Genomic DNA, 24966 nt, shown 5'->3' with positions numbered 1-24966 from the left:
ATTAGTTAAATGAAGCTGAATTCTCTATCCAGCACAGAAGTTCTGCTCTGGAAGCGATAGAGCTGAGCTAAACGCCTTCAAGTGGGCGTCCAGGAGATCTGTGTCCATGGGGTCTGCAGGTTCTGGGTTACCTGCCTCATGCCCTGTTTATTAGGGTGTGTAGGTTGTCTGCGTGTTGGAAAGTAGACTTCTGGGGGGTTTCATCTCATCTGATCTGCCTAAAATATTGGTGACTCATCGGAAGAATTTCCAGTCTACCTTGGTGAGGATTGAAAAAAAAACATGCAGCGCATGATGCATCGGTACCGTTTCTTTCAGGAGCTTGGGGGGGGATGCTCTGTGTTACCGCAGGAGCACGTACTTCACCATCGCCTTGGTGTTCTGGAGCTTCATATCTGACCCGGGCATGGTGACGGATTCCACTTCAGTGAACTCCGTTCCATCTGCTCAGAGACACAAGCGGAGGTGGGAGTTCGAATACATACGTTTATTGTGGATTGATAACTTTCCAAAGCATTAATGAAATCATCTTCCCTCCAGCCTTTAATTCTACCTACACCTGCGTACCTGCGCAATCAGTGTAATCGGACGTTTTTTTTTCGACACAGGCAAACCAAATGCACCCAAATAAAGCTGCGCAGACCAACAAAGCAAGAGCGAGCGAGCGAGCAGGAGCGCGTTCTTGGGCCGCTCTCGTAAGTGACACCTCCTCCGCACGTCCCTTAAAAACGAACTTCCATCACTTCAGCGACTTCGCTCCCGAGGCGCTGCTTTGCATCCGCTCCAGGGAAGGTGGTCATTACGTTTGTGAAATGAGGCCGCCAAAATGCTCAGCAACGCAGGACAGGGTAATCTCATTATGTTTAATGTCTCCTTTGGCGCACTTCTTTGCCTCCTGGGCCATCACGACGACCGGTTGCTGTGGGCAACCTTCCCAAACTGATCATTTTGTACTTTAACCCCAGCACGGCAACATGTTGACACTCACTCACACATCCCGCACTTAGGAGCAAAGAACTGCTGCTGCTTTCCTGTGTAAACAGCGACAGGATGAGATCTTTTTCCATGCGCGGGTTTCCATACTAGGTGGGCGGGGCATCCCAGGAACACCGGAATGGGGGCCCACCTGCCAGGGCCACCTACCTTTGAACAGGGTGACTTCGGCTGCTGGCTTGGCATCGGGAGCAGTGCAGGTGACGATGTATTCTTGTCCTGCCACCCAAGGCTCCTCTGTCTCTACCTCGATGATGGGGCTCGATGGGGGAACTGTGGGGACAGAAGGTCTGGGGTGAACCTTGTGTGGACAGACTTCGTGTCTCCACCAGTCTGATGGGATCTGTTCATGCAGTTCGTTGACCTCTCCTTACACAAAGATTGAGTGCTGTTTTTTGCGCAGCTAAGAGGAATAAGGTACTGAAATATTCTAGGGGTAGAGTATAAAGCATGCCGTGAGTAGGACGGACAGGGTTCGATGGACACGCACAGAGCAAGGTGCCTGCAGAGCACCACTAGGGGGAGATCTTGTCATGTTGTGTCCAGAACATTAGCTATTCCTTCACACTGAAGCAGATGAGCCGTGGCCAGGACTTCAACCTGATTTAGAGAAGGCAATTGGATCTATCTGGACGGTGATGGGTTGGAGCGAGCACTGCAGAGCCCAAGACGGAAATAATCAGATGCATTTGTTTGTTAAACTGCCTCCATCACTGTGCAGCTATTGACACCTAGTAGAGTTTTGGTGAAGCCAAACCGCAGCGCATCGCTCAACAATAACAAGCAAACACATCACTTGTTGTACCGGAAGTCTGAAGTAAGCACAAAAAAAACAGGAAATTGACTCCAGAACATGGAAGATTTCAATTTAGATGTTAAACATTCATCTCACTATTTCACTCAATGAAAGGAGTTGCTCTCCTTTCACACCTTGCCTTTCATTTCCTCCATCGCTTTCTTTCTTGTTCTTTAACTCCCAGAACTCCCTCACACGCTTTGCCTTCTCTCTCCTTGTACAGTCTCTCTCCCCATACCTCTCTCATCTCATCCTTCCCTCTACCTCCATTTCGAGCTTTCACTCGCCTCCTTCTTTCCCCCTGTCCCCCCCTCTTCCTCGCTGCGGTTGAGCTCTGCAGAGCAGCAGTGCAGGGGGTATTGCTGCCTGGGCTGGCAATCGGAACCCTGCAAATAAGTGCTCTTCTGGTGAGCCACGTGACCCACACCAGCCTACCTGAGCCCCCCTCCCCACATGCACTCTCCCTCACGCACACACACCCACCCACACATACAACCCCTGTTGCTACCGTGCAGGTGAGATTCAGCAAGGCAAGGAGCTCCATTCATTAGACAAATATGGAGGAGTGGACAGGCCAGGCTGATTAGGGAGAGCGGAGCAATTTGCAAGCAAGCACACGGAGACACGGGGATAGGCCAAGTGAAGGAAAACGAGAGAGAAGAGGATCCAGACAGAGACTCGCATTGAGACCTGCCTAAAACCAAGAGGAAGACAAAGACACACACGCCGTTCTTGTGGGAGAGCAGCTTTCGTAAAGTGCAAACCAGACGCACGGAGAGCTGCTCTCTTAAGCAAGGCAACCCGGCTGATGTGGGCAAATACAGGTGGGAAGCTGGGAAGCAAACAAACATTAGGAAACTATATAGGCGCATGGGAGCCGATAAATAACGGTACCTATCACCACCAGCACACTTACCGACACACACAGAGGCCCGAGGCAGCTCAATCGCTCATCAAAACAATTTACTGACAAAAATCCATAAAAAAATTGATAAACCCACACAAAGATACAAACCATTTATTTCAGAGCAGAATAAACTCCTAAGTACACACATGGGATGTTTCCCGCATCCATAGACACATGCAGGCTGGCAAACACACTTTCTCACGTGCATACACATATGTGTGTGCGTGTGCACCGTGGCTTTTGTGCTCAAGGGCTCAGGTGGGATGCGGGGGGCAAGTGAAGCAGGGCAGGCACCTCTCTTTGATTCCTCGAGCTCCCCAGTGCAGAGCCAGGAACAGGGGCAGGTGTTCGGGACTTAAACACAGCTGCACTCATCTCCGTTGCCCAATTTCGGATGCACTACATAAGACTGGGCTTCTTAACCGCTCTGCGTCAACTGTGGACAACAGTGTGAGCTTTACAAAAGCAAGGCACAACCACAGCCAAGCTCAGTGGGAGTAAGACATCTCTCTATGATAGTAAAGGTGGCAACAAGGCTGCTCTCTCTCTCTTTCTTCTTGCTCTCTGATGGTAAAAGTTGCAATAATGCCTGCGCCTCTCTGTGACCGTGTAGGTGGCAATATGGTGTCGGCCCTTTTCCCTCTGATGGTGTGCCTGGCAATGAGGCTTCACCAAGCCCAGCAGCTCAAGGTCCTCATCCCTCTTTTATTGCTGTTGCTCTGGATCTCCCCTTGGACTGCTTCACTTTGGAAGCACAGCGGTACCCTGACCAACTTTTCGTCAGATCAAGTTAAAGTGCTGCGGATAGTTATGTGCGCTTACTGTAAAGTACAAAAAAATGTGTCGTCTAGAGGGAAATGCTGTCAGATTCTTAATATTAATTCTTTGCTTGACAGAACGACTAAACAAAAGGGAATCTTTTCCTTTTTATCCTGAGCATCTATTTTTGTGAAATTCAGATTATGCTGTTTACTTTTACACACACTGTCTGAAACTGCTTGTCCCAAGCGGGGTTGCGGTGAACCGGAGCCTAACCCGGCAGCACAGGGCGCAAGGCTGGAGGGGGAGGGGACACACCCAGGATGGGACGCCAGTCCGTCGCAAGGCACCTCAAACCGGACTCGAATCCCAGACCCACCAGAGAGTGTGACCTGGCCAAACCCGCTGCGCCACTGCACCCAACCCCCCGTTTAATTATAAATTTGATTGTTTCCTGGTTACTAATGCAGTATATAATTTATCATTTGACCTGCAGTACTTTCCAATGATACTGTTTCATTATATAACTAATTCCCCTGCCCATTCACATAGCTTGAAATGTGTTTTTGTTAACCCAGAACTGGATAGGGTACAGCAACAAGAGGGAGATCCAGAGCAGGAACCCAAAAAGAGCTACCTTGTAGACTTTCGCTGACAACAGCCTGTTTGTAACACCGTGCCCCTAAACACTACCTTTCCTCCAGCCTCACTGTAGCGCATAATAGTGTAAAACACGTTATACCTTTTGGAGGAAAATGCTGCGGACAAAGAATGATTCTGAGCAGATCTCCTGCACTGTGGGAAGTTCTGGGTTTGGGCCCAGCAGAAAGGAAAAATCCGTCAGGTGGCTACGGTGATGGATTATGAGGGCGCTTGCAATGTGGCCGTTGCAGTACTGTAATCTCCTTTTCGAGCTGCGTGGGGCCACAGAAAACTAAGGAGCAACACTCGGCATCCTGTAGAATTTCTCTTTGTTGGTTCACAGAAAAGGCTTATTGACATTTCACCTCTCTCTTGGCTACTTTGTGCCTCCGGTGATCCATCTTGAATTAGCAGGTCATAATATATCTCAAATTGACGGGAGAATCCAATTAAGAGCCCAGGTTATCTTTTTCTTCTTATCCTCCGTGAAGGACTTGTTTTGTTTTCATTTGATTTCGACGAAGGCTCCTAGGGCAAATTTGTTGCTTTTGCCAGGAGCCAGGAGAGGAGGCCAGGCCAGGTCAGGACATGCCCTGTGGACACCAGCCTTGGAAATCAATGGCCACGGGGTAAACGGACATGAAAAATGGCATCATCAAAAACCCGCACCATACTCATGTAAGCCCCCAGGACTGGGTCTGCCTGAAAAATTGTGGGCATCAGGGGAGGTGGAAGCGACCAGGCAGCGGTGTCAGGGGGTTGGCGGTGGTCAGGGGTGTACTTAACGCACCCTGCCAGGCAGCGCGAGTTGCACATGTTGTAGCTGGTGCTACACCACACCCAGGCCGCCTCCTATTATCCAGACATGTGTCTACAAACATGTTGGCTGCCGTCTGTCTGGACAGCTTCATTGATGGATGTGGGACTGAGCCCTGATGCCGGTTTGACTGGATAATAGGTCTGCACGAGGTTGGATGGTGGGCTGGGGGCCGTGGGGGGGGGGGGCTTTTGTTACTCCCTCCGGGTCTTTCCCTCCTTCTCATAAGATGTCAGGAAAACCTGTTCTGGTCTCAGACTGTCTGGGAAAGGAGAGAGACAGCCAGACCATGTCGCCACAGCAACTGACCACCCCCTCACACCTCCCACAACTACACACACATTTTTCAGCTCAGAAAAGAGAAAGAAAAGGTGGAAAAGTGCAGCCTATTAACAAAAAAGCTCTTTTAGAGGCATATGGACGCTCTCCCAGAAGAAAAAAGAAAATGAGAGGGAGAGAGAGAAGTCAGCAGCTCCTCATACAGTGACCAGGAGGCTGGTGCACACACAATTACACCCATTGTTGCTCTTGGCTTTGCTGGGGACTTCCCATTCACTCCCATGCTATTTTGATCCGTTCCTCTTAGAGCAATTAGAATGAGCCTCCCTGATATAAAAAGAAAAAAAAACAAGAGCATTCTCAACTCACGGTTATCGTCGAGAGGGCAAGCAATTTTTTTCTTTCGTTCGTGCTGGAAAATCATAGAACTCCACACGTACACAGAGATGCATGTAGTGAAATAACTGCCGAGAAGCTCAGCTCTCGTGTATGAATTAGCATATACATAGAGAAACAGTGGATATAACATTGTATATGCATAAAGCTGGGGCTCGCTTGCAGGTCAGCCAGCGAAGGGGCTCATTCCTGAGAGCATGCTGGGCCCTGTGCTCTCTTATTTGAGCTGGAGTTTTCCATTAGCCCACTCTCTTCTGGCATTTTGTCAAAGCGGAACACCACTGGCACCACTCTGCTGTGCAGGGCAGGCTTTGGGAGGCAGGGTTCCTTGGCAGCCCACTATGAGCGCCTCCTAAGAACCTGTCAGACACCTGCTGTTTGCCGCTTGCCAGCGGATTTCAAGGTAAATAGCACTGCGGTGTTGTCAGTCCGTGGCCGTTTGCTTAGAGTCTGCACACTTCGATTTTACATCCCATTAGAGCAAAATGAAATGTGGTCTTAGGGAAGATTAGAGGAAAAACTGTTACCTCACTGATGGGTCACCCTGACTTATCTCCCGTCGAACAGCGGAACTTGGAACTTCCGTACACACATCAGCACCCCAACCTCAGCCAACTCCAGGTCACCCCCCCCGCCCCATGTTTCTTCAGTGGTAGCGGTTATGGGTTTGCTCACTCATCACATTGATCCATATGGAATGAGAGACGATTGGCTGGCTGCTTTCAGACGGGCCCGCTTGGCATTCATAGGGGGCATCGTCTTCCAGTGCAACATTTTCAATCTGGAGATGGTACTCTCCTGGAGACGACAGAGACAGAAAGACCAGTTCGTGCTCATCTGTATGAATAAAACTGCCTGCAAGTCGGAAACAAGCGATAATTATGATTTTGATCGTATCAAACAGAGGCGATTGCAACTTGAACGGAACGCTTTTTGAACGATTTGGAGTGTCAGTGGCTTGACAAATTGCTTTGTCTAACAAGGGGATGTGGGCTTAACTCAGACTTGTTCTTGAGTGCAGGGAGCAAGAATTCAAAGGTGCGGCTCCGGTTCTTCCTCTGCTTAACCTCCTGTCTTTTGGCGAGATACCAATTTAGTCTGTCACAGCACCTCCCTACCAGGCAGTATCAGCAGAGCTTTTCACACCAGTTCGTGGTCTTGCAAACCAGCCAAATTCTCTCACATAAATGTCACATTAACAATTAGAGGAGAAGACATCGTTCTACGATCCCTCTATTTACGATCCAATTTTCCGCATCTTAAACAACTTGTGGCCCATTAGATCAAGTGTGATTTTTTTTACTGAAACAAATGACAGAAGTATCTAGCTTGGACATTTGACAGCAGGAAATGAACCGAGATATAGACCCATAACCTTATGTTTTAAATAATAAAAGCAAACAAGTAAAATAGGTGTGGATTGTAAAAAAAAAAAAAATCAGGAGGACGCAATAAATGTTCATCTGGTTGTCCAACTGGGAACACATCGGGTCCTTCAACCAAGATGTCAGATGTCAGTCAATGGTTGTGAGATGCTTCTAAAAACAGACTCATCTCAGCACTCATCACTTGTAAAATTATGCTCACCTTTCTTCTCATTGCCCACCATGCTGTATCTGGGGAAGCCAGGCAGGGTACGGTCAGGACCCAAAAGAAGTCCGTCCTTCACCCACTGTACGGTTCCGGAGAGTCTGAGCACCGCACACTTCAGCACCACCGTGGACCCCACTTTTACCGTCACATTTTTGGGCTGAGTCTTGAAGGCTTGCTGAGAATGCACCTCTGTGTGGATGCAGACACATCAGTTGGGGGTCATCAGGTACCGAAAACACAGAGCTGCTCCTCACATCAATAACCACGGTGTACATTTTATTAATAGGAAATTGGATCCACTCAGCCCTGCAGTTCAGTCAATATAGTAATTTCTGCAAATTAAAAGGCTTCTGTGCAAAGGAAATATGGGGTTATAGAAAACCAATGGTAGCATACCAAAATTTTAAACGATGTCTATCTTTGAAAAGCACCCTCTGCATTTTATCATTGATTCTTTGTCATGAATGACAATGTGAACCTCGTTGTTCATCACTCTACAGGTGTCATGAAGATTAAAGTTTCTGAGATTGTGACCCTAACCAGGACTAGCAGTTGATTGTAGAGACACTGGTCACCTTGACTTTTGTTCTCTGTTCTAGGACAGTGCCCTTCATCGATCTCAATTCGGCAATTACCCGACGGACCCTGCTGGTCAAGACATGCGCAACTATCAGAGCGGCACACGGGGAACGCAGCACTACGGCCTTGAGCAGCATTTTCAATTGTGCTGTTGAAGTGTGCACAATTCCTATTGAAAAGCAAGCCACCTCACAGTGAAGGGGGACCTTGCCAAAAGTAGAATGAAAGGGATAAAGTATGCTGCAAAACCTATGATGGGGAGAAAAAAAAAAAAACAGCTGAAGTGTTTCATTCCACCCAGCTCTTTTTACCTTGACTGCAGTTCATTCAGGCTCCCCATGGATCGAAGTCATGACCACATGACAATGGCTCAGTACGATCAAGACAACCGCATTTTGAAAGGAACTGTATAAGGCCTTGGTGTCAAATCTATTTCTTTTATGAATGCAGGTAACACATGTGCCATTACTCCTTTTATAATACTGAGCTCTTCAATCTCAACCACATTTACACTAAGTAATGCAGACTAGGTCTGCGCACAAGTGCATTTTACAATTTATACCTAAATCAGACTAAAAATAACATGGAGCATATATATATATGCCTGTTCTCATATTTTTGTACATATATGTATGTATGTATATGAACAGGCAAATAATATCATCAGAGTGAAAATACATTGCAAAAATATAGGACTAATGTGTTGTCTTAATGACCCTATATGAGTCTAAGTCAAGAAGTATCCACATCAATCTATATTCGAAGGAATATAGATTACTGCAGATACTTCTTGATTATCCATGTATGATGTATTTTGGAAATATTCTTTCAGCTTTCATTTTTTAATGTTTATCTGATGATACTTATGTGCATAAGACAATGAACTGAGTTACATTAGGCATTTGTTTGTTATTTTCGATAGCTTCTTCCACTAATGGGCAGAATTGGGAGTTGTACTTCAGACCAGAAGGTTGCTGGTTCAGCCCCAGGAGGAACTTTGTTGTTATATCCTGAAGCAGGGTATTCAACTTGAATAACTGTTGTCAATTTTTTAGCTTTTTACATGAAAATGGGAGAAAAAAAAAAAAAAACTGGATTGTTTCCATGCATAAGGGTGCCTTACAAAGTAAATTAACACAAAAATGAAAAGACTTGTGTTTATACAGTTAAAAATGGGCTCAAGCATGTGCTGAAAGGAAACTGGAGGACAGCGCTGTCATAACTTTGACATTGTGTCCACAATGGTATTGACTGATTTGCTCTTTCTCACCTGTCAGATGGATGAAAGAAAGCAGCAAACACCAGATGTGTGGGTTTGACCTGAAGCCCATCTTACTGTGCACTTCAGTGGACACTTGACTCATCATAGAGCAGCAGCTGGAAGATCCAGGCACAGAGCACAAGAGCAGAGCACCTCCAAGACCTTTCAATGGAAAAAACCAATAACATCAGCTCTTCCAGGCCGATGCAGTTTAAGATGAGGTAGTTTAAGATTACTGCGTTGAAACTAATGTGCGATTTGCTAAATTGAAAATGAGGCAGATTCTCGACTAAGAGAATTAAATAAATTAAATGCAATGGTTCTCTCAAGCAACTCCATCTGATTATCTGGAGTTTATAACAGGCTTTGATAAAAAATTAACATGCGTGCTACTATTTCCTGCTTACAAACATTTGTTTTTCCCAGGCTAAGCGAACCCTTTGAACACATCAAGTACCATTCCTAGCTTCTTACCGCAGAAAAACAAGCCTCTCCTTATTTCTTGGTAGGTTTTTCTCCATACATTTATCCATTTAGTAACCGCTTCTCTCCAAAGCAACTTACATAGATTTACCCCTTTATACAGTTAGGTAATTTTGACTGGAGAAATTTTGGGTAAGGCCGTACAGCAGTAGGTGGGATTTGAACAGGTGAACGTGTTGAATAGGTGGGATCCTTCACATGCAAAGGCAGCAACTCCAACTATTATATGTCAAGCTTCCCCAGTTAGGATTAGTATTTGTTAACATTAGTATTAATTTTTGTCAATACTATAAATGTTTCAGTTTGTGAATGTTCAAGAATTTGTCTGTTGTCTCAGAGCGCCTGGGTGGTGCGAAAGGACATGGTCGAACGATCCCCGCTCAGTCTGTGTGGAGTTTGCACGTTCTCCCCGTGTCTGCATGGGTTTCCTCCAGGTTCTCTAGTTTCCTCCCACTGTACAAAGATATGCTGTTCAGGTTCATCCATTGTGTGTGAGTAACAGAGAGAGTGTGTTCCACTGATGTATGGATGACTGACCCATTGTAAGTAGCGTATCTAGCAGTGTAAGTTACCTTTGTGAATAAGGTGTGTGGGCTAATAACACTACATAGAGTTCGTTGGAAGTCGCTTTTGAGAAAAGCGTCTGCTATGTAAATAAATGTAAATTTGTTTTCATATTTTACCAACTTCATGCCAGGCATTCTAAATCTAGGCCAAGAGCGCTCATTTCTGTCGGGTTAAAATCTAAGGTTTTGTATCCAATTTGGGGCGATGGGCGCTCTATCTGCGAGGCCCTAACTGCACCGGAGATGGGTGAAATTGGTAGAGAAAGAGGCCTACCAGTGGGATGAGTCAGCGATTCTCCGCCAGGCTTTTAATGAGAAAAGCACAGCCTTTCCTGACCTCCCTCGCCTGAAGAGTGAAAGGCAAACAGGCTCCTTAATTGCTCGAAAAATATAGCAGCTTCACAGAGGAGAATTAATTAGGTCTTTGTTTCGTTTTTGTTTCTGTTTTTTTTTTCCCTTCCGCAGTTGGGTGTTGAAGTGATCTCTCACAGTCCAGCATGTGCAAAGATGTGTGTATATAAATGCTCAGAGACCCAAGTAAAACAACATATAGGAGTACAAGTGAAAGGGGTCGCAAATGAGGGTCAACAAAACTCCAGTGTTGTCATCTCCAACCACATGAGCTTGCATAGCACCAACACATGTGTCAGTGGAGGAGCAACTGTAAGTGACCACCCTTCCTCCTCCACTCGCCTCCGGGTTGGTTTTGCTCAACTATTATTGTCCTATTTTTCCTGTATCCATATTTCTCTTTACATAACAAGTCATTTTAAATGGTGCCCTTTATGAAATAAAATAAGCTTTATTTTTAAGGGCATTTTGCATTTTAAATCTGGTTGAGCTCTGCTATACAAGTGTATGTGGTGAAGCTGAACTTCACATGTGAAGCTCTGAGATATGATGCCTTTTTTACCCATACCAGGACATTAAAAAAGAGGAAAAGTCATTCAACGTCGCCATGTTAGGGGAATTTTAATGGATTCCTTTGCTGGAACATCAAATGGCTTACTACTGTATATCCTTGCCCTGGCTTGCAATCAGGTAACCCAAATGGATGTGAAACCCCATGAAATCACAAGAGGGGCAGAAAATTATTTTCTAACTACATGCAACCATGCAAAGTTGATGTAGCTGTACATCTCGGTGCTCTCCGGAGTTTTGGCCTACAATACTTACCCTGTATCCAATTAAATCAGTTTTTTTTTCCTTAAGCAAAATAAAAGTTCAGAAGTTAACATTCAGATTCAGTTAACCAGTATAAACCAAGTCACCCCAGAGCCTAATTCCAACCAAATCTTCAATGATGCAAGATAGCAATTTGCCCTTTTAACACTCTCTGATTAGCATCACGAAGACGAATCTGCATATCATAATCCAGTCTTTAGCGTTTCCCATAAACAGCATCGTAAAACAATCAGAAGATTGCCAGGGTTCTGTTGGAGACCTTCATCATCCTCAAAGTGAGCTGAAGATGTTCTGTAGCTAAATTCAAATTTTGCACAATAGATCCATTCCCTGTCACACTGTCCTGAAGATGCATATGCATGGATAACAGCGCTTCCCGAAAACCAAAATATTGTCAGGCCTAGGGGGAATAGGGGGCACACTCCCATACAATCAATCACTGTAAACATTAGATCATAACACTATATGGGTCTCTCTGGGGAAAAGCATCAGTATCCTAACTTCTCACCAAACCTCATCTCATCAAAAAAGTGCAAAAAAAAGTTGGAGGATTTGCAATTCTGAAATGTGGGCCTTACCTCTTGAAAAGTCTTCAGGGAAGACACATTCTCCGCAGTGAACGAGGACAGAAGGGTTCTGCTCGTAGGTGTCGGGAAGCCAGTATACCCTTGGATTCTCACTCCCTGTCTGACCAGTGAAAGACCACAGATATGAAGAAGGGAGTGAACTTAAGGGAGTGGACAACAGAAAAAGCTGACGCTGAAACCACAACACTCCCCTTCGAAAGCAATTTTCCGATAATGGCGCAGGAAGGCAATCAGATCATTTGAAAGTTAAAGATTTTTTTATGCCTTACATTTACCGTTCACTCTATCAGAAGAGCTCAGAATAGAAAAAAGTCTCTTTTTTTTGCTGGTGTATTCATTACTGTGGCAGTATGACAACATTACGGGTTCCCCATGATCTTTTTAAAGGGAATATCATTCATAGTCAAAATTTAAGGGCTGAGAATCAATGACCTTCAAAAATAGGAGCCGCATAGTTGTTACCACAGCCTCCAGTTTGTAACATTTATGTTCATACATAATAAATTGAACAAGAAGTGCCCTCTTCATTTTGTTTTATGTGTTGAATACTCCTGAGGGATTCCGTACCACTTCACAGGGCAGACTTTATGCAGAATTCATTTTCTCGGTAGAGTGCTTCATTTTCAGCAGAACGCTCAACATTTCTCCCATTCTGTGCCTCTAACTGAAAGGTAATTGCTGGAACGTGCATGCAGGTCGCCTTGGACTTGTTACCTTGTGCCACAAGGTGAATCCTTACCACAATATGAATGCACAAGACAGCTTTGCACGAGTTTTCCACGACCACGTTATTTCTGAAGTTGTTTTTTTCTTTAATCTATGGTGGAATGTGTCAAACTGACTGCACTCTAGAATCACATGTCTACATCCAAATCTGTTGCTCTGCTGATGTGATGCACTCTTTGCATTTTTTTTCTCTGACACGTACGTGGCTTTGGAGAAAATTGTCCGCTAAAAGAATAAATGTATATGTAAATGTCATGTGACAAGGTACATCAGCAGAAACCTCTTCCCCTTTGAAGTGATGGCCTGGTCAACATGGTACTGCTGTTAAAGAATCACAGTGTATGCCAAACACTGGGCACAGAGAAGAAAGAAAGAATAACGAACACACTAATCGATACAAGTAAAAAGCAGATGTAAAATGAAACAGACATTCATGTCCTAAATACATAATTCAAAAAAACAGGTACACGAGTGTGATAAAAGTGTATGGATTTTATTCTTAAAAGATACCATGGCAACAGGCCTGAAACTTTCAGAGGCTGTTTCAGCACATTCCAGTCATTAGGAGCTACAAACAAAAATGAAATGTGAAACACAAAGTGAAGCACTCCTGAGGAACAATGGACATTACTTTACAGCTATTTGTGTTAAATGTGCCAACCTTGGCAGGCTGGGGGCCTCGTACCAAAGAGTGTGATAAACAAGCACTTGCATCAGTTCCTTCTCGCCAGCTCAATTGCAAAAACCAATGTAATGTCTTCATTTGTCAATAATTTCACTGGAAAAGGAAAAGTTGACTCAAGCTTATTAGTCCGATGTGAATACAGATCTCATTATGCTTAAACTGAGCCGAGAAAAGGCAGCGTATGAAAATATACCGCACATAATGTGTGTGTATAGACATTCGAAAAATTGCGTTCCGCACGCATAATTATGCACGGCGACCGAGCATCACAGGAGGTATGGATATGTTTTAACGCTCCAGAGGTTCACAGACAGCAGGTCGGATCATAAATAAGCACAACCTGATCACAAGAATGCTGTAAACACTGAGGGTAGCGAGTGCGTGCGGGGGAGACAGATGCTAACAGCTGGATGTTGTTGTTCTAGCCGGACTGCTGACAGCCATTAAGCACAACGGCGAAGAGCTAAAAGGTTAATTCCCCTTGTACGGGGGGGTGGGGATGGAGGTGTGGGCAGAGCTATGCACTTATGAACAAAGTTGTCAGCAGCTGGAGAAAATGAACAGTTGCCCCTAAATTCAGGGCAGGAGGAGATGAGGAGAAGATGAGAGAGGCAAGGTGAGAGGGGGCATCAGGGAAGCAATAAAATCAGATGCTGAACGGGAAGAGAAGCATTTTAAGAGGGGAAAAAATGACTGTTTGTAAACAAACAAAAAAACGAAAATGAGAAAAGACATTTAAAAAAGTGAGGGCAAAGGAGGAACAAAAATATGAATGAAGGGAAGAAGGGAAAGTAGTCACACAAAGAAAGAGAGAAGGCAGTAACAAAGGCTTGATAGAAAGGAGTCACAATAAAAAAGAATGGTAAAAACAAAAACTGTTGCACCAAAAAGGCAGAAACAAAGGGAGCTGGATGAAAAGGAATGTGATGAAGGAAGCAGAGGGAAGAGGGAAAAAATCCAAACACTGACAGAGAGGAGAGAAGGGCAGTGAATAAAGTGGGGGGTCAGAGGAGACTGTCAAGCATGGAAAGATGAGTGGGAGGAGAGGATTTGGATCCAAGTTTGGATCAGTGTCGGGAACATGACAGCATGTAACGTGCTCCTTGTCACGGCAAAAAAGGGGGGAGTTTAATTATAAAATGGGAATGGCAGCTTGGGGTTAGCAGCTTAATGGAGTGCACGTGGCAGGGAGATGTTTCCTCATCTGATCTATACCAGTTGGGGACTTAACTCTTCCAGAGCAAGAGTTTTAATAGAATACATTTAATGAAAAAGACAACCCCAACAACCTTAAAAAAGGTCAAGGAGTTGGAACTGGCACTAAGGAGATGCAGTCTCAGAGAGTGATCATCATCATCCCAGTCCTGAACAATTTAAAGCAAATATAGTGCTCATTAATGGACATGAAGTCAGACTTGCACGGTACCGAGCTTAAATATCTGAGTCTCCCGTTTTAAACCACCAAACAAGTCAACATATTTTATTCGGCACTGAGCGCAACGTTCATCGAGCCACACTTTTGGAAAAGACAGAATGCAATGAAAATTGGATACAGACACACATACACTGTCTGAAACCACTTGTCCTAAATGGGGGTCATGGCAAACTGGAGCCTAACCCAGCAACACAGGGCACAAGTCCAAGGGGACACATCCAGGATGGGTTGCCAGTCCACCGCAAGGCACCCCAAGCAGGAATTGAAGCCCAGACCCACGACATAGCACGACCGCACCACCGCACCACCTCTGAAAACTGGATAATCAAACCTAAAGTGCCCCATGTAAAAAACATAAAAGTAATTCTTGCAGCCACAGACGTCAAAAGAGACCGAAGACCCAAAAAAGTTGACATACCCTCGGGACTATGTGAGGCCAGCAGGATCAAGGATGGGTGACGTCCCTTGGCAATACAGCATGTTGGAGCAGGTGGACAGGGGCTGATCTAGGTTAAGGCGGATTTGGGCACCAGAGTTCGCTGGAACTACACCCACTCTCCACTCCGTCCCATCTGACACAGATAGCATCTCGAGGGGAAGGGGGATATGTGAGGGGCACCAGATGTGGCGACCAGATTGGAGGGTTTAAACCCAAATCTGTTCCATTTAACTCGTCACTAGCAAAAAGTAAATAATGCCTATTTATTGCGTTTATTTAGATGCTAAAAAAATCCATTAGTGTGCGAACCGGAGGGATGCTGTCAACTTTCTTGCCATTCGGCACATCTGATGCAATGCAGAGCATTCCTTTGGGCAGCAAACGGAGTATTATAAGATTTTATGCAATAAAGCCTGTCATTCATGCTGTTTGTCAAATGACATTGTACATGATAGTTTTTCAAGGCCTGTGTCTGTACAGGTAGGTATTTTTTCATCCTTGTAGAACTGAGCAAAACTGGGATTTTCACTTCAGCACTTTCCTACATTCATCCTTCGGGCGCTTATTTCACACTCGCGATTTCCACGGGCAACAGCAGCCGACAAAGTTTTACGCCTCAACTCCAGCTCCCCATTTATCAGAATGAAGCAGCGGTGGTGGGGAATAGAGAGATTTACACTGGAATTCCAGGTCAAACAGGCAGCTATTATGCCAAGCCTTGTGTGTCCTATTTTTGGATTTACAAGCCCAATGCCACCAACCTATCTTGAGAGTGAAAACATGCAACACTGTGCAGCTCGCATGACGGTCGCATTTATAATGCCAAACAGATTTGCACTTTTTTGTTGAGTAAAAATAGGGTAGGTATAAACAGTTTGTACATTTCACACTGGGTTACTAAGGGGGCAGCGCAATAAAGTCTGCCGCTATTTTAGTTTCCGAGGGGGAAGCAGATTAGGAAAAGCACCAAACGAAATCCACAAAGGGCTCTCAGGAATGCATAAAGGAAACACACAAAAGTGATACGAAAAGGATCCAGCGAAACTTAAAACAGGAGAGATTAAGTTGTAAAATGATGGTTTAATAACATAATCCCTGCGGTCTATTATCATCCTTCTACCTCTGTCTCTTTCTCTCTCCCACACACACCACACAAACACACACGCTCACACAGCTGTCTCTTTTACTTCTTCACCCCAAAGCACTGTATGTGTGCTCACTGTCCCTATCTAAAGACATACATGGACACTCAGACGCGGAATACCGGGTGCACCAGAGAGGACGGTGTGTGTGTGGTTTATGTAGCATGACTTATAGGCTTTGCTTGCCAGGCTCCAGTGTGCAGCTGTGAGTAGCACCGCTGTAGATCAAGCAGGAGCGCGAGTGTGCGCCCATTATTCGGCTCTAATCAGATCCACAGATTCGCACACACGTTTTCAGCAGTGGCCGCATAAACCGGTTATGCTGTGTCCCCATCCCACTGCCTGCAGCGTGCCCTCCCTCCACACCCCCATACCACGTGATGGGTGCACTGTAACCCTTCCGCCCGCACCCAGTCACGCTGCTCAGGGGGCGGCCGGGGAAGGTCGAGCAGGGAGGCAGATGGGGCTTATTGTCTGCAATCAGGGTGACATGAAGGGGCAGCGTGGGCATGGTTATGGATGATGCTGGAGTCTCGCTGGCTTGACAGGGAGTCAGGAAAGGGAGCCGCTCAATAGAGTCCCCTGGAATGTGTAATCCGTGCTTTTAATGAACCCCACACCAAAGGCTTAATGAACCGTGCTGCCTTTGCCAAAACACATCCCCCTTCTTGACCCCTGCAGCCCACACTCCTCCAGGGGTCTCCATGACAACAGGGGTGGGCTTCAATTGGTGTTTGCCAAAGCTGTCAGGAAAAAAAAAGCTGATCAGAAGACTTTCAGGACACTTTTGTCTGAGTTTGTGTGTGTGTGTGTGTGTTAGGGGTGGCTAGTTCCCTTTATTGCATTTTCCAATGTGCTCTTTGTTGATCCAAACAAAAAGGGGATGGTTGCGGAATGCTGGTGTTTTGGCAGAACCAGTCTACTTAACCAACCCCCCCCCCCGCCACCCCACCCACCTAAGGCACACGTACATCCCTCCTTTCAACTCAAAGCAGCTCAAGTATCCTTTGTTGAGAGCACAGCCTCATCATTAAATAACACTAGTCTCCATGCAAAGAACCAGGAGTGTGTGAGTCAAACACTAATAAACTGCCACGTTTCTAATTAAGCAGGTTTTGTTTACATTCTATAGCGTAGTATAAACTCAGAGGCTCCAGTATGGTGCGGAATGCGTGGATGGTATGTGTGTATTTAAATTAGGGGAACGCAGAGCTGGAGGGAAAGGGTGGAAGGAGGGTGAGTTAACTTCAAACATGATTCCAGCTTACCTGGCAGCTGCTGAGGTTATTCACTCTGTAACTGTAGAAGATTTGCGAATTAAAAGTATCACGTCTGCAGTCCATGAAATGGTCTTATGCCTTGAAATCAAACACAAGCTCATCAGACCAAGGTGCGAGCCTTGCTGTGGATCTAAAGCGGCAGCCTTGAAATAATAATCTTTAAAGGACTTAAAATACTGGCGTGGGGGGAAAAAAGACTTATCCAATTTACTGGACTCCATGCAGGGACTAGTTAAGCCACCCCAGAAAGCGCTGGGCCTCTAGTCCAGCTTTTGACTGGCATTTCACGTGGCGGTGTGCTGGCTGTAAGAGGAATGCGGTACTAATCATGGACATTCTTGCATGGCTTTGAAAAGGTAAACACGGCAGACTGGGTAAATGGCGATCCTTCTCAGCGTATATGCCCCCAGAGGAAACAAGAAACAGGAGCAGCAATCCAGGCCTGGGTGATTGGTGTCTTTGAATTAGACAGAGTAACAAAAAATAATTAGAGGTTGCGTCTTAAAAAAAAAAAGGCAGGACAAGAAAAAAAATCAAGAGGGGAAACTTCAATAGACAATCAGTGTTGTTCGGCAAGTGTGCAATCCTGCACTCACCGGTCTAATGGTGCCATTCATTACTTGGGCTATTATAATAAACAGACAGGCCCGCACACAGAGCCATCATTTGCAGAAATTAAAACCGTGGAAACAAACAGTTGCCTCGCCACTAAGTGCCTGCGTGCCTGAAAAGGAATAAAGCAATCAAGGTTATTTAAATGACTCTGCAGGCTGCATAAACAGTGCAAACGGTGCAGAACACAGAGCGGCTGTGTGTGTGCATTCCTGATGGGGAGGGCTGGGTAGTGGAGCAGGAGTGCGGAGGGGGGCAACGGTACCTTGCGCCGTGGCAGCTGCGGGGGCCGTTAGTGTGAGAGAATGTGGGGTTCAGGAGGAATGAGATGCAAACTGGGAACACGCGAGAAGACTGAGGAGTGAGGAGAGGCGGTGCTGGAAAGGGGCTGGGTGGGAGGGGGTGAGCATGGTGGGGCTACAGGGTCACCAACAACTAAATATGTCTCTTCAGCCCCAGGACTAATTGACAGTATGGCCCAAGCCTCTGTGTGAAAGCACGCCTGTGAATAGGTACCAGATGGCAGCAGGACTGGGGTTCGACCCCTCTGAATGGGGTTACTTCTGTCAATAGCTAGCCAGCATGTGCCATGTGTGGCCATGGCTTTTATGAGAATGTGGAGAGAGGGACATGTGGGTCGTGGCTAAGGAGCAGGAGGAAAGTTGACATCGTTCTTGGAGATGCCAATGCAGTGGGCCAAGTGCAAGCACATTCCCAACAGTACACATACTTTCATAGCGGTGTATTCTGTGGGGATGGTACCGGATCACTAAGGTTTGCCCTGTCCATTCCCCCTAACAGGCACACAGAGGAGAAGTATGTACCCCAATAAGGCAGTCTGGAAGAAAGAAAAAATTCATATGAATAAGGAGCATCGCACAATTTTTGGTGACATTCGGAAATTAGCGCAGATTATAAGGCTTCAGTAACCATGGAAATGTACCGAATATGATGACCTATCTTTGCTCGAACCGGTAATATTCAAATTAATGTAATTATTACATATAAGCATCTCTGCAATGTCTCTGTAGATCACAGAGTGCCACTACAAAGAATTTACAAAGACCGGTTTTCAAAATTAAAAATTCTTTTTGGAAGGAGCCATAAACGGAAGTTTATTAAGAAAGGACATATTTCATCAACTCCAACCAACTGGGAATTTGTACAACATGACATAGACTCTCCTAGCTTGCTAACTCCCCTGCTGGTGTTTCAAAAGTAACTTCTGAGTTGCAGCGAAATTTGTGATATTTAACATAAAATATTAACTGTTAAATGCTCTCAAAATGTACAGTTAAAAAGTAATTCAATAGCAGCTAAAATATTTGCTACCTACTTCATTCACATCACATGTAATACATTTACAGACAATATAAAGCGCTACCATGAACTTATACCCTGTTATTATTTAATTGAATCATCAAATATAATACTCTACAACCAAAATAGTCTTTCAAGCAACCACCTAAGGGTTGGTTGGCATTACCTCACACTTTTAAAAAGTTAACAGAAGAGCTCTTCCTTAATCAATCTAAACTTTGGAAAATTTTGCTGGCAGAAATATTACTGTGAACTAAGTTGATTTGTTGCTTGTTTTGAATGACAGGTAACTGAGACTAAAAAGAAAATATTGTTGTAAGGAAGATTGCTTTCAGTCCCAGTGGTCTCCAGGAAGACTGACGTTCAGAAAAAAAAAAAAAAGAAAACAAGAAAAAAAAACTGAGGACTGAAAATGTCACGCTGATAGGAATTAAAATGAAGGTATAAATTAAGACGGCTTCATTGAATGAACATTGATTTTTCTGTGCTTATTGTACACTCATTGAGGTGGGCTGCTAGATCTGATTTTAACCTGCTCATTACGGGTTACAACTGATTCATTGTTTATGTGACCCTTATTGTTATTGCACAACATTCTGCTAGATGATTTACAATTGTGCCTTTTTACCTTTCGCTCCAGACGAGTAGTCAGTGAAAGGCTATTTCCACAATTCTTTCAACAATAACCTTGTTAATTCAGTGGATTCTGTATTACACCAGCTAAGTAAAGCTGGTAAATGTCTTTGTGACGCATTCCTTAAAGAGGCATGAAACACTCAGGCTGGTTGTGAGTCGCACTACAGTAACACCAGTTGGTATCTGGACACACACAAAGTTGTAAAACAAAATCAGAAAACATCATGAAGCATATTGTAGAAAATGTCTGTTTCCAGCATATTCAATACATTAAAGATATAAGATATAGTCCAAAATACTGTGAAGAAGCCCAAATAATTATATGGTCAGGTATGTAAGATTCAATATTTATGAAAAAATTTTAGCTAACATTTTCCTCCGATAAGTGGTAAGACTGAAAAGGCCCATAAATAAAGCGACTTAACATCTGATAGACAGGGAAAGTTTCACTGCACTGCAGATTAAGCCCTTTAATACTGCAATAATGTAAACGGATAATCCAAAAGGTCCCTATCCTCCCAGCCACTAAATAATGCAAGCATGGATCTTAATCTCTGATGTAACCCAGATCTCCCTCGTGTAATCCTGACACAACCTGTACAGTATGTTTCAGAATGTACGATAGCGAACCAGAAACAAATCCTTAAAATCCATACTCATCCCACAGACAATGCAGTCACCTTACACTAATCTTAATCCAAGGGAGAATCAGATGCTGACTTTTATCAAGTTGAAATCAAGGATGCCTTTCTCTTTAGGCCATAGCAAAGACAGAAAAACACTGATAATCTTGGTCAGTGAACTGTATTTCAACCTGTAATACCCAGAAGAACAAACTGACCTCACAACACACTCAAAAGCTGAGCTTCTCAAGAAACATTCAGTGAAAAGCTCAAGTTTCAAAGGTAACTGTAAAGACAAGTACATGACCACAAGCAGCTATGCAGAAGGAATGGATGCAAGGTGTCGAGTCAAATCAGACCCATAGCGACCACTTGCGTGGTTTCCAAGGCAGATCAAGGGAGGAGCAGAGGTGGGTTGCAGAAGGAATACATATGCATTAATATTTTCCACTTTACACAACCTATTCATTATCAACAATAGTAATAATAATACCTATTATGATCAATATCTATCTCAAGTACAGACATGAGTCGCTTAACGAGGGGGATACATTCTGAGAAATGCGTCGTTAGGCGATTTTGTCATGCGAACATCATAGAGTGTACTTATACAAACCTAGATGGTATAGCCTCGATCATAGAGTGTACTTATACAAACCTAGGTGGTATAGCCTCGATCACAGAGCATACTTATACAAACCTAGGTGGTATAGCTTCTATCATAGAGTGTACTTATACAAACCTGGATGGTATAGCCTCAATGCAGTCAAGAGACGTGGTAAACACGAGATTTATGACTCTGATGCTGGTGTAACACAGTTTATTGTTTTACAGTAAACTTTTTCATAAGTAGAAAGAGTACACTCTAAAATAAGGATTAAAAAGTACAGTATAGTAAATACATAAACCAGTAACATAAGTGTTTATTATCATTACAAGGTATTATGCACTGTACATAATTGTATGTGCTATACTTTTATATGACTGGCAGCACAGTAGGTTTGTTTACAGCAGCACTACCACGAACACACGAGTAACACGTTGCACTACGACGTTACGACGGCTACGACATCGCTAGTCGATAAGAATTTTTTCAGCTCCATTATAATCTTGTGGGACCACTGTCGTATATGCACTCACTTGTTAAGCAAAATGCAGTTAACTGGCGGATGACTGTAATGTGGTCACCACACGGTACTCAGACCAAGTGACCACTGTCCATTGTGTGCACTGGGTGGTCACTCTGACCTAGGTGCACAGGCATTGACTGCATCGAGTGATGGGAGTCCTGGTGTGTCTTTCTTGGATTTCAGTGGAGAGAAATACCGGTATCATAAGGTGGTATGAGAGGAGAGCCATTTGCAGAAGCAATCCACAGCTGTGAGGAGAGGGGGTTTTCAAACATCATTCACATACTCTACTGTTTTGCACAATGAACACCCTTAAGGGATAACACAAGGGGCTGGCTAATATTTGACTAATGACTGCTCCTGCCTCGAGATCTCCTGTTGCATCATCCACAGCCCTCATCTCTGGGGTTCCCTCAACTCACTGCTCTCAATCTTGTGTCTCCCCTATTGGGGTGAGAGTGAGTGAGAGTGAGCCCGGCTGGGACATGATGGAGAAAGGAGGGAGAAGGGGTCAAGAGGGAAAATAACAATAAGGGGATGGGGCTGTCCAGGAGGGGCAAGGCAGAGGACAATGGATAGGAAAGTTGCTTGCAGCAAATGCAACAATCTTTAGAGACCCCGCACAAAATTTTATGGTGCGGGATTTAATGCAATGCCCCGAATAAAAATTTCAGCTTTTAACTACATGAGACATATTAACACAGGTAATTTTGCTAAATAATTTTCATTTTATGCACACACATGTACAGCTTCTCTTTTCTGTGTGATGTATATGTTGCTTTCTATTCTAACATCGTTATTTTTTGATACTGATGACATCTGTCTCAGATTTAGTAAACAAGGCAGACGGGTTCAGAAGCCTCATCAGAAGGAAGGCTGAATCTGGGTAGTTGTACCACAGCCATGGATTAAAGCCACTGCTGCTCAGAGGCGAATGTAGTATTAGTCACTTTAATAATTAATCACCCTGTGAGAATGTTTTTTGAGCCATTCAGTGACCCATTTTTAATATTCACTTGCCAGATCAAAATATAGGCTTTCTTTTTTTATATGGTAAGGGTCCAGTGGGGGTCTTTTTGGGCCACATGGTTCTGTTTATGATTGGTGGTCCCAAATTAAAACACCAGAGCTTCTGCACCCACTTCTCTCTCCTGCCACCCCCTTCACCAGACAAAGCTTGGATCCATGCAGAGAGCCAAAGAATGGGGAGAAGAATGGGCCAAAAAATCCAATGCAGGACGTTCCTGGTGAAATATGAGCTCCATATGTGGGGTGTCCTGGGTGAAAGGAGGGTCCCACCAGGGCTCCTTCAAGCTTTGATACCATCCACCACAAAAGCAGATGGTTTACCCTGGGTTCAGGGCTTTTCTAACACCTCCCTTCTTTATCAAATCCTATCAAGACCCATTAGCCCCCCACCAGGTCAGGTCTACTGCTCTGCTTGCACCCCCAGGATTCTGCAGCATTGCTAGGCCTTTGGAGCAACGGAAACCAGTCAAGCATTTGACACTGGAACAAGGAAGTCACACTGGCCAGGCCTGAATAGAAGTCAACTGAGCGAAAAGACATGTTTTTTGAGGGATTAAAAAAATGAGGCAGCGGTGGATCAATACCACTGTTATTTTCTGTGTCTGCGCTCTCAGCTCACAGGTACAAAGAATCGCCGACTGCAGGCGGTGAAGAATTTTCCGGACACTTATTCAAAGCAACAAAGGCTCAATTGGGAGACCGTGGATGTTCCCCTTTACGACAAAGATCAAAGCAGAGAAGCACACTGCTGTCCACACATGGAACGCTTTTGTTTTCTTCGCTGCTGTAATTCAAGGGAATGTGCAAGTGTAAACAAGGTAAAAGACTCCTCAACTCTACACCAAGAGCATAATCAATGGCTCGCTTTTACAAGCACATGCTAAATGTTTTGAGCCTGTCACTGCAAAAAAAGCAAGCAAACCACCATCAAACTATGTAAATGTGTCATCTTTTGTAAGTACCAGCAAGAAGCCCCATTTACCAAGTATAAGATGTAATGTATTCATCCAATGGATTGACCTCTAAAACTGATTACATCACAATAGTGAATTCAATTACAAATTAGAGAACTTCAAGAGAACTATGCAAAGATGCCTTATGTCTGGAGACTAAAAGAAAGTGCACTAATTGAGTGTGTTTAGTGTCCGGGAGCATAATTGCCAGGCCCTTCTCCTACACGAGCTGACATGCAGAGCAAGCATGGCAGCTGTCTTGCCAAAGGCCATTAGCATGTTTGTTTGAAGCCTTGGACAAGTAAGTTGCTTTGTTGGCGCTTCCCAGACAGAACCCTTGCTTAGTCGGGCAGGTAGTTCTTTGCAAGGTGGCCTGGTCCACGGATTTTAGGGGGCTTGCAGCGTCACAGATCATTAGCTCAGAAAATCTACTTTGCAGAGCACCATTGAAGTCGGTCTTGCAAGAGAAGACAAGGACCAGCACAGAAGAGCCATGCTCCTGCTTAATTATGCAATGCACTCGGACGAAAGGGAGCACAGGCATCTGCCATCCAGTATGTTTTTCCCCCTTGGGCAACCAGTAGCTTGGGTCAGGCAAAGGTTGTTGGATTCCAATTAGCTAGCACCCAATTATCAACACACGTGAGCACCTCAGAATCTGTAGTGCAGCTGGCGGCAGCTGGTGGGGCCACACCCGCAGTCTCCCTGGTGTCAGCCCACCATTCTGTCCCTCACTCCATTGTATGCTACTGTTCCAGCTGTTTCCCACTGGTGAGGCTCTATCTATACAGCCTCAGGATGGTGCTGCTTACTGTGGACAACTGGCAAATGATGACAAATCAAAACCCAGTGTAAGCCAAGAATACCTGAGTAGTGGAGGGAAGAGAGTCGGGTAGGGGGTGTTTCTAGACAAAACTGCACCAACAGGGCATCTCCATCACTTTGACAGGGATTTCCTTGGCTCCGCAAGGTCCATCAGGACCCTTCCAGATGGTTGCGTCTTGGTGTCGGTTGGAAACCTCCGGTCCCCTTTATCTCCAGCACTAAGGGCTCCTCAATGCTCTGCCAGCATGAAAGGGACAATGACGTAGTTGTTTGGAAGTTGGGAGGGGG

The 24966-nt window shown here is 44.7% G+C and overlaps 1 protein-coding gene across 1 annotated transcript in view; it reads right to left on the bottom strand.

Annotated features, from left to right (window-relative positions):
• The window catches only part of nphs1 (NPHS1 adhesion molecule, nephrin), a 36803-nt gene extending 20022 nt beyond the window's left edge, over positions 1-16781 (bottom strand). The window contains exons 1-5 of the mRNA XM_029260099.1: positions 16637-16781; positions 7177-7371; positions 6265-6387; positions 1144-1266; positions 362-443 (exon numbers count right to left, since the gene is read on the bottom strand). Coding sequence (XP_029115932.1) covers positions 362-443; positions 1144-1266; positions 6265-6387; positions 7177-7371; positions 16637-16781 — 668 coding nt within the window. The remainder of the gene's footprint in view (positions 1-361; positions 444-1143; positions 1267-6264; positions 6388-7176; positions 7372-16636) is intronic.
• Between the last annotated feature and the right edge of the window lie 8185 nt (positions 16782-24966).

Source organism: Scleropages formosus, chromosome 18 (assembly GCF_900964775.1).
Source record: "Scleropages formosus chromosome 18, fSclFor1.1, whole genome shotgun sequence".
Classification (NCBI taxonomy): domain Eukaryota; kingdom Metazoa; phylum Chordata; class Actinopteri; order Osteoglossiformes; family Osteoglossidae; genus Scleropages; species Scleropages formosus.
This window is presented reverse-complemented; position numbering and strand designations above follow the sequence as displayed.